Raw genomic sequence first — 9,297 nt, forward strand, 5'->3', positions numbered from 1 at the left:
CCAAAACCTATACCCATCAACTGTCCCAAAAAGATCCATCAAACCCACATTGCTCAGTTCCCCTCATCACCTACTCTTCTTCTCCTTGTAGTTGCATCAATTGATGATATAACATCTTCCTCAGCTTCTTATATAGAGAAATATCATAGAAATGATATATATTGATTAGGCAAATTAATGACTTCAATGGTGCTATTTCGTCTATATTGGTCTAAGACCGATTCAAGAGAAGCTTGCGGTTCGACAGTATTGCTAGATAGTTTTGAATTTTCATAAGTCCAACTAGATATCTCAATTCTATGGTGCCAAATTTGGGTTAGGAAATGATATATATTGGGTTAGGAAATGATTTTATAAGTCCAACTAGATATCTTAATTAATGCATCAGAAAAATTTCCGTCGAACAGAAGTTGATAACACCTTTTGCCACAGAAGGAGGTAACTTGAGGGGCCTCCCTTCTTAATGGCATATTTAATTGATTCATGGTACACTTTTTGGGTAATATTAATTCCTGGCATTTTATGAACTTAAAATCTTGGTAATGAGAGCAAATAAATGCTCTTAACAAAATTATGCAAGGACCTTGACTACCCACCTGTGAAAGTTAAGTCCAATTAATAGCTCTAAGACGAGACATGCCCTTCTAAATGTATTCTTGAGGTTGTTTGTATTTCATGAAATAAAAATCAAGTTTCTTTATTTTCTTTTTCTTTTTCTTTTTCCTGATAATTAGTGATGTCTCAATAAGGAAAAGATCCCCCTCCAGGTACTCAATCCGTGAAATATATTACACTAGCTAGATTCGTACCGCGACATCATTGTTATGAATAATAATTCTGTGATCAATGTAAGTGACGATGCCGCATATTATGCTTGAATAATTACTTATATATATATATATTATGGATTAACCTTACAATGCTGGGGCTATATTTAATCTCTTATTTTTTTCTTTTTCTTTTTTATTTTTTCTTTTCATAGAAATTTAAGATGAAAGAAATATTAGATATTTTTGCTTTCCACAACCACATTTCTCCTCCCACGTGAGGTTTCAGTTTTAGTGACAGTTGTGTAAGTTTTTTTTTTCTTTATTCTTTTCAACGTAAAAATAGTGTTTGGTGAACTGTTTTAAAGTCATGGTTTTGTTGATTTTAACGGTTAGAAGCGTGATTTTCTCCAGCAACTTAATAGGTATATATAAAAACTGCTTCCGCTTATTTTTTTATTTTAAACATTAATTTTAATTTTAATAATTTCAAATTATTACCTCTCAAATATTTTTATTTATTTAAAAATCAACACTTATTTTTAAATAATTATATTTCAGCTCTTTGGTATCAGGAAGAGCACACCCATACCATTTGTTCTTCTAAGCCTTCATGGATTGCACGTAAAATCTTAGACTGGCCTAAGCCTTGGGCTGGGCCCACTCAGAAAGGCCCAAAATTTCCCCTCATTTAATGCTTCGAGCATAAGCAGAGGGATCTGTTCCTCCAATAGCGTCAGATCACGATGGGTCCCATTTTTATATTATGCATTTGACATCTCGAGACTGGCCAAGCCCCATTTATTATTTCTACATAAATATATATATATATATAGGAAATGAATAATCGAATGTACAATAAACAATATTGTACAGTTATTTTATTTCCAAATCCAGTTAATTTTGTCGGCAGTTTTTAATGCGACGATATTCAGTGGTTATCAGAGAAACAAGAAATTATTATATAAGTTAATTTGGGACTTAAAAAGTATTGGATTTCTTGATATTCTAAATGATATTCTGAGTACACGAGCACATTATTTTATAAGGATTTTAATTATTTATTTTCTTGCCTGCTTTCGTGTGATGATGCAATAATGATGATACTGTCATGGCGAAGATGGAGAAATTTGGAAAATTTATTGCAGTGCCATCTTTGTTATATGTAAAAAATGCAATAATCAAAAGAGAGTGTAGTGTAATGGTGCATACTTTTACACGGTGACTTAAATATTGTAAGTTCGATACCTAGTGAAGCTATTCGTGCATTTTATTAATTATCTAAGAAGATTTATCTTTCATTGTTTTAGGCATCATTTATATCCGAAAAATAGGATGCAGTAAAGACACCTTGATAAGAACATATAAATTTGGAGGGCATGCTCCATTGCGTCATTTATTAAATTAATAAATAGGAAAAATGTGTCGCAGTATTTTATTTCATTTTCTTATATTGATACGGAAATATAAAGAAAGATATTACTACTAACGTGACAGTATTTTATTCAATTTTCTTATATTGATAAATATGATACGAAAATATAAAGAAAGATATTACTATCAACGTGGATTCGTTTAAGCAGCTCGTCGCTTATTTCCCTTTAATAAGCATTTTTCAATTCAATTAGATTAGTCGAAACTTAATTAGGCTTCCGAACACCAAAATAAAGAAGAAGATATTACTTTTGCATGTAAATTACTGCATAATCTGGTTCAGAGACGATCATTCGTGCCTTAGGGAAGCCTATAAGATAAACGAAATCCACATTCTTCAGGGGGACATTGCAAGTCTCAAACCATCTCTCGGAAGAGATTCACTCGATAATGTCAACTGGTTGTTCGTTTTACACTAAATGATTCTGTTCGTTTTATCCAGTGCCGAATTATCAATATGCCGGAGAAAAAGGAAACCGAAAGAAATATATTTAAAAAAAAAAAAACTTAAAGCAGAAACTTCTAAAGGAAGCACAAAAAAGAGACAAAAAAAGGAATGGAAATCGGAAATGGGGAAGAAGGTGGTGAGGCAGAATCTTTCACCGTCTTTACACAGCTGCTCCGACTGCAGTGAAGACGGAGAAGTCAGAACTATTATTGCCATCATTTAATTTCCTTTTCTTTCTTTTCTCTCTCTTTTTTTAAAATATTTGTTATTTTCCCATATATTGCTTGACTGGGACACTTAAGCAAACATCACTACCATTTCTTGATCCATGAACGCACAGTGCAAGCGATCTTCATCGTCTTCTGCAATCACGGACTCCATACCATCAACAGTAGTGAAAACCATGGCACTGCACATATATCAGATCAGACCCTCTTCAACTCCTTGAACCAGAGGAGTTTCAGTTCAGGCCCACTTGATCGATCCGTCCTCCTCTGCTAGGCTATTTAGACCCCTCACTCACTCTCTGTATCTCTGCATTCAATGCAAGGAAATGCAGTTGTGGAGCAATCAGTAATGTACTGGATCCCTTCCCCTGATCTCCTTCCATGAACTCTCTTTACACTCTCTTTGTTATTACACACCCCACAACTGCTTTCCAAGGGCTGCCCCATTCTTCTTCTGTAATTTTACTGAGGCCATTGCTCTGGTGTAATGTCAATTTTTGCCTTCTGGGTATGAGCCCAATGCTTGAAAGTTTGGATTTTTTACGGTAAATTTTGATGGGTTATTCATGCCATGGAATGTTCTGGGTGATGAGTTGGATCATGGGCAGGCAGATGAACAGAACAGAAGCCGCCCCCCCCCCCCCCCCCCCCCCCCCCCCCCCCCCCAACAAAAGAAAAAAAAGGGGGGGGGGGGAGAGAGAGAGAGATAGAAAGGGAGTCTGCAAAGTAGTAATCATGGCCGTTTACTTTCCACCACCTAATCTAATGAGTGTATTGAGGGGTTCTTTTGTTTATTGATGATGATGATATCCTCAGACAGCAATATTTGCTCTCCTCATGGCTCATTATTAGTCTCCTTCTTTAATTTCTCCATTCAACCTCTTCACCTCCCCTTTCTCCCTCCATCTGTTTGTCCCTACCAGAAACAGATATTGCTCTCTGATTGTGATCTTGAGAGCTCTTGGTAAACAATTCCATTCCCCTTCCTTTCTGTCGTTTTTCTGTGCAAAAAATGTGTTTTTTGGGCAAAAAGATGTGTCCTTTTCTTTTTCTTTTGTAAGGAGGGAATAGGAATACATGATAGTACACCCACTCCATGTCTTGAAGCTGGGCCGGCCACCCGCTCGCTCATTTGCTTGCATTAGCAAATCTCTTGTTTTATCGATTTGTTTATGTTTACTTGCTTTTATAACCCTTTTGGAAGGGGATTTGTTGTGTGGGTTGGGTTGCTTGTTTGATTGCTTTGGTAGAGACCCATCTTTCACTTCACTTGCATTAGCAATGTCAGCTCATTGACTTCCTTTATATTATTCTAGGATTTCTAATCTTTGATCCCCTTCTTCATCATCTTCTTCTTGTTCTTCTTCTCCATTTCAGATCACAATATATACATCACCCACTGAGGCATTCTTGAAAATGTGTTGACCCAATTGAATTGACAGGTTACCTTCTCTTCCTTTTCTTTATCTTTCATGTTCTTTTTGGTTTCCCTTTTCAGTCTAAAGCAGTCCTTTTCTGACTCTGTTTCTTTATGTGAGTAGTTGCTGGAGCTTTTCCTGCTGAGGTTCACAATGCTGGGTGTCAATTGCCGGACTTCGTCCTCGTCTTGCATTTCACCTTCGCATCCGGGTTACCACAGGTGAGGCCGGACGCTTGAAAAGATCTAGTATTGTACTTGTTGTTGAATTACTCCATGCTTTGTTGAGAAATTAGATAGTTGATGGTGACATGTCTTGCTTGCAGCGTAGCGGAGACTGAGGTGGTAAAAACTGTGCTAAACATGTCCCCTCGAGTGTCATCCCAATCGCATCCTGTGAGTAATCCGAACTTCCGAAGTGTGTTTCTTTAGCATGCAAGAAGTTGCAGCTCAATGGTTTCCTTCTAGTTCGACAAGACAGAAACATGAGCTGCCTTGAATATTCCTATTTCTATCATCTAATTGGATCTGAATAGATGTCAAGAGACTTTTCTTACTAATGCGAATCTTTCAGCAGATTGTACATTTGGAGAGGACGCTACGTGGGCACGCTACGTGGCATTGGGACTCCGAGGAGACAATGATGGGGTGTAATTCGAGAGAATATATTCCTACTACTGCAACTCCGAGTCATAAGGTATTTTCTCAACCTTCCTACAACCACAATGATGTACTGAGAGTCTTGCTTGTATAGTTAGACAAGTCACTTTTATTAGTTGATTTGAGCTTTGGTTTTATATCATGCAGTCCTCTGTGGAACTGAGGAAGGAGATCGTGATGCTTGAGGCTGAGATCATGCGGTTGGAGCAGTACCTTCTCTCGCTGTACCGAACAGCTTTCGAGGAGCATATGTCCTCCTTGTCAAGCATCTCAGAAACACGGCCGAACAGTGAGATGAGATCGCCACCACGGAAGATTGGGGACGGAAATGAAATCTCTCAGAAAATAGAGCCTCGCGCTAGGAGAAGCCTACTTCGTCAGTACCAATCTTCCCCTGCACACGGCTGGGTCAGCTCAGATACTCAGAGCTGTGCTTCAAGTTTTAAAACAACATTGACCAGGGTGAGCATGTCTGCACTGCCCCTGGCACTGCTTTCTAATATTTAAGCAATCGTAGACAATGTATAGATGTTCCACAACTCTCAGTGGATTCTCTTTTGACTTTTAAAACTATTTTTAGCTGCTTAAGCTTTTACATGAATTGAGATCTCTCCATTACCAATAAATGACACCATCAACAGAAAGTGCTGCTTGGAGCTTCCCCTAACCCGAATTTTCCGTTATCATAATTACGTGAATTGCATATTGACCTTAATTCACACTCTTGTCTGATACCCATGAGCCTCTGCAGGAGCGCAAGAATGCAAGTTCAGGCCACCGTAGCCTTGCAGACCACCTTTCACCCTCCTGCTTAGAATCCTCCCTCATCTCTCCAGACCGACTCTCCGAGGACATAGTGAGATGCATATCTTCAATATACTGCAAGCTCGCCAACCCTACCAGCACGCAGGGTGGCTTCTCGACTTCTTCACCGACCTCATCACTTTCCTCCTCGAGCATATTCTCGTCCCACAACCCCCGCGACAGTTGGAGCCCCTGCCGGAATGAGGACAGTTCAATGCATCGTGAACTTCATGTGTTGAGAGAGGAGAACGGACCCTATAATGACATGGTGGAAGTTCTCAGGATATGCTTAGATGATGATAGCTTCAAATTTGCTGCTGCAATGCTGCAGAAATTCAGGTGCTCCATCGCAGCCGAGGTTTTTATGATTAATGTTTCAATTTCGAAAGAATTCCCTGCTTACTGTGTTACCTCTCTCACAGGTCACTGGTTCGGAGTCTTGAGAAGGTTGACCCGAGTAAGATGAAGCGTGAGGAGAAGCTCGCTTTCTGGATCAACATCCACAATGCCTTGGTGATGCATGTACGGCTCTTTCCTATAAATCGAAGCTTACTTTAATTTGTAAAGAGACATATAATGTGCATCACTGTGGATTCAATTATCAAAGCCTCAGTTCTCCTATGGCCATATCATTTTGAGATGTTTACTTCTAATTAAACGCGGATTAAAGTTGGAAAGAAAACAGTAATTTTGCGTATTTATTGTGGCTTTAAAGAGATCTTCTCTTCCCCAGGCATACTTAGCTTATGGAACGGGCACTCGTGTGAAGAGCAGCACGATCTTGAAGGTAACATTTGCTTAGGAGATCTACCAATAAATGTGCCTTACTTTGTTATCGATTTTCTATTGTAGTATGACACGGTGATCTCAATTCCCAGGCAGCTTATAGCATAGGAGGGCACTGCATAAACGCTTACGTGATACAGAACTCAATACTTGGAATTCGATCTCACAACTCTTCGCCGGTAAGCTCAGGCTTGCTATATGGGACTTTCTTGTATTCTCTGAACAGTTTCTGCTTCATGTTATGATCCTGCTACCTTTTCTCCACACGAATATGTGCAGTGGATACAGACACTCTTTTCTCCCTCGAGAAAATCGAAGAATGGGAGTTCAGGACATGTCTACGCATTGGAATACGCCGAGCCACTAGTTCATTTCGCTCTTTGTTCTGGGGCATACTCAGACCCACCGGTATAGTTCTCATTTATCTGTCCCTTCCGACAATCTTCGTGAAACTTAATAAGATCTGCTTACTCTTTAACCACTGCCTCTCTTGCCTTAGCTGGGATACTTGCCACAAAAGAATATTTTGAGTACCACTAAATTACGATTATTCACGCAATCTATGGCTGCAGGTCCGAGTTTACACGGCGAAGAATATATTCCTCTATTTGAAGCTTGCCAAAGAAGACTTCATCCAAGCGAACGTGTACATCCACAAGGAGATGAAGATATTCCTCCCAAGAATCCTCTACTACTTCGCAAAAGACATGGCTCTTCCGACTTCTGGGCTCTTGGAGACAGTGAACGAGTGTCTCTCAGAAGTCCAGCAGAAAGCCATCAAGTCAGGAATGAAGGGAGGCAGGCTCGATAAATACATCAACTGGTTACCGGAGAATTCCACATTCCGGTACGTCTTCCATGGGGAATTAGCCCGAGGAGCAATCACCGTTTGATCAGAAAAAAGTTTTCCGTTCCATCACTCGTGCTGTAGATTGGCGAATTTTTTGTTGTTTGGAGATAATAAGGATGAAAAGAGTTTGTACAGATGTGGAAAGTTCACATATGTGTTGTCTTCTCCAGTTTTTGCTTTGGTTGAACACCCAAAATGTCTTCTTGTATAAGCTGAAGCTTTCTTATTTGTATCTGTAAAGAATCCTCAGGGCATTACCTTATTTTCTGCTAATGAAAAGGAACAGGTGACCCACTAGAATCAATGTGACAGAGGCATGCATAAAATCGACAGATACCCGAAACACCACGGAATGTTCTGCCGCCAGCAATGCATAAGGTTAATCATGACCCCACGGGAGATTGTGGTCGTAGATTCATTTGGGGTATGATCATAGATTTATTATATGTACTATCAAAGTAGATTCGTTATGTGTACGATCAAAGTTGATGGAACCGCTTAGTTAAATAATAATTTATACAGAAAAAAATGAATTCAGTGCGGTGACAGTGCTCTCGACTCTGAAATAACCGATCAAACTCTCCTTCCTCTAGCCCTTTTAGTCCCATGCATTTCGCGTATCATCGGGAAGAAGAATAGCATTTTTCTATTTTTTAAGGCCTAACTAAGCCTTATTTTTCTTTCTCGGCCCATGAACACCATGATGGGCCTCGTTAGTTGAGCTTCGATCCGTCGATACGAACCGTATCATAACCGCAAATCCAAAATTGTCATCGTTTTCCCTCGAAAAGCAAACCGGATGCGGCGGGTCCCAGCTGATCCAGTCGAACTCACGGGTCCGAAATCAACTTCTTACTGGATGAACAATTGAGTACAAGAGGAAATCTCTGCATCTCTGTGATCTGCGAAGATGAAGAGGAAGATGACGAGTTGAATCTCGAATCCGGTCTCTGATCGGTGCCAACTTCTGGCAATGGTAAGTTTCCTCTCTTCGTTCGTGAACTCTTCTTCCCGCCAGTATCTCACAGTTCCGTTCAAATGTTCGAGCAGTTCGGTCTCGTTTTCGCTACGTGTTGATAGCATTTCCTTAAGAATGTCACGAAAAGTAGTTCAACATCTGATATAGAGCTGAAAAGTGCCGACAATCATGGAAGTTGAGATGCCTAGGCTTGTCAGATTTGCTTCCAAATTGCTGTAGAATTACGAGACAGTGCTGCATTGCTCAAAGATAACCGAAACTGAAATCAATCTGGATCGCAGAGTAACACTTTTTCGAACTTGGAACAAATGCTGTTCAAACACTGTTCGCTGCCAGAAAACCGGTTCCAGCAGTAACGCGCATTCGACGTTGCCAACGTACGTTTGCATCAACCCGTTCAACCTATACTACTGTCAACGGCATTCTAACGCTGGAGCTGTAAACAAACCCGCCAATTTCGCTGTCTGAACAATAACTAACAGATACATAGACTAGAACATGTACCCAAAAAAGAGAATGGGAAGGAAAGGAAAGAGGATTCTCACGGGATCCTCTACCGAGCCTCGGCCCTCGATAAGTGTGAGAGTAACCTCATTCGAACACAGTCCAAGGCTGCTGGACAAAGAGTTCTCCCCGTACTGCTTTCAATCTTCAGTGAAATGAGGATGTTCGGGGCAGAGGAAGCTTCCCCTCGCTGGTCAACTTCACCACCACCGATACCATGCTTGGCCTGTCCCCAGCATGCTCGTGCAGGCACAGGATCGAGAGACTTGCGGTATCGAGCAAGCATCGATCAGTTCCAGAGCTTTCCCTCCTTGTACAGCATCCATGCCTGGATGATATCTATATATGTTGGGCCGGTTTTCTCTCCTATATGGAGAATGGTAAGGGCCTAATAATTGGTATCCGAGTTCGGAAGTAAAAA

General features: G+C 40.3%; 1 protein-coding gene across 7 annotated transcripts; it reads left to right on the forward strand.

Annotated features, from left to right (window-relative positions):
• Positions 1–2,737: 2,737 nt before the first annotated feature.
• Positions 2,738–7,697, forward strand: LOC116215566. Of its 7 annotated transcripts, XM_031551320.1 has the most exons (13): positions 2,738–2,845; positions 2,990–3,227; positions 4,254–4,318; positions 4,418–4,515; positions 4,620–4,689; positions 4,868–4,990; positions 5,101–5,415; positions 5,705–6,096; positions 6,180–6,279; positions 6,491–6,544; positions 6,636–6,722; positions 6,823–6,951; positions 7,116–7,697. In XM_031551320.1, exons 4-13 carry the CDS (start codon positions 4,448–4,450, stop codon positions 7,434–7,436), a joined length of 1,659 nt encoding a protein of 552 aa, XP_031407180.1. In that variant the 5' UTR covers positions 2,738–2,845; positions 2,990–3,227; positions 4,254–4,318; positions 4,418–4,447; the 3' UTR covers positions 7,437–7,697. The 7 variants fall into 7 exon arrangements, with proteins under 7 accessions (XP_031407180.1, XP_031407179.1, XP_031407185.1 ...); XM_031551319.1 differs by lacking the exon at positions 2,738–2,845 and having other exon boundaries at positions 2,881–3,227; XM_031551325.1 differs by lacking the exon at positions 2,738–2,845 and having other exon boundaries at positions 2,881–3,227; positions 4,871–4,990.
• Positions 7,698–9,297: the final 1,600 nt, after the last annotated feature.

This window comes from Punica granatum, chromosome 7 (genome assembly GCF_007655135.1).
Source record: "Punica granatum isolate Tunisia-2019 chromosome 7, ASM765513v2, whole genome shotgun sequence".
Classification (NCBI taxonomy): Eukaryota; Viridiplantae; Streptophyta; class Magnoliopsida; order Myrtales; family Lythraceae; genus Punica; species Punica granatum.

Bases quoted from the DNA above. Each gene is read 5' to 3' on its own strand.
- LOC116215566 (XM_031551320.1), top strand. From the start codon at position 4,448: ATGCTGGGTGTCAATTGCCGGACTTCGTCCTCGTCTTGCATTTCACCT. The intron at 4,516-4,619 runs GTGAGGCCGGAC...TCTTGCTTGCAG, and splicing joins TCGCATCCGGGTTACCACAG to CGTAGCGGAGACTGAGGTGG. The intron at 6,097-6,179 runs GTGCTCCATCGC...CCTCTCTCACAG, and splicing joins GCAATGCTGCAGAAATTCAG to GTCACTGGTTCGGAGTCTTG.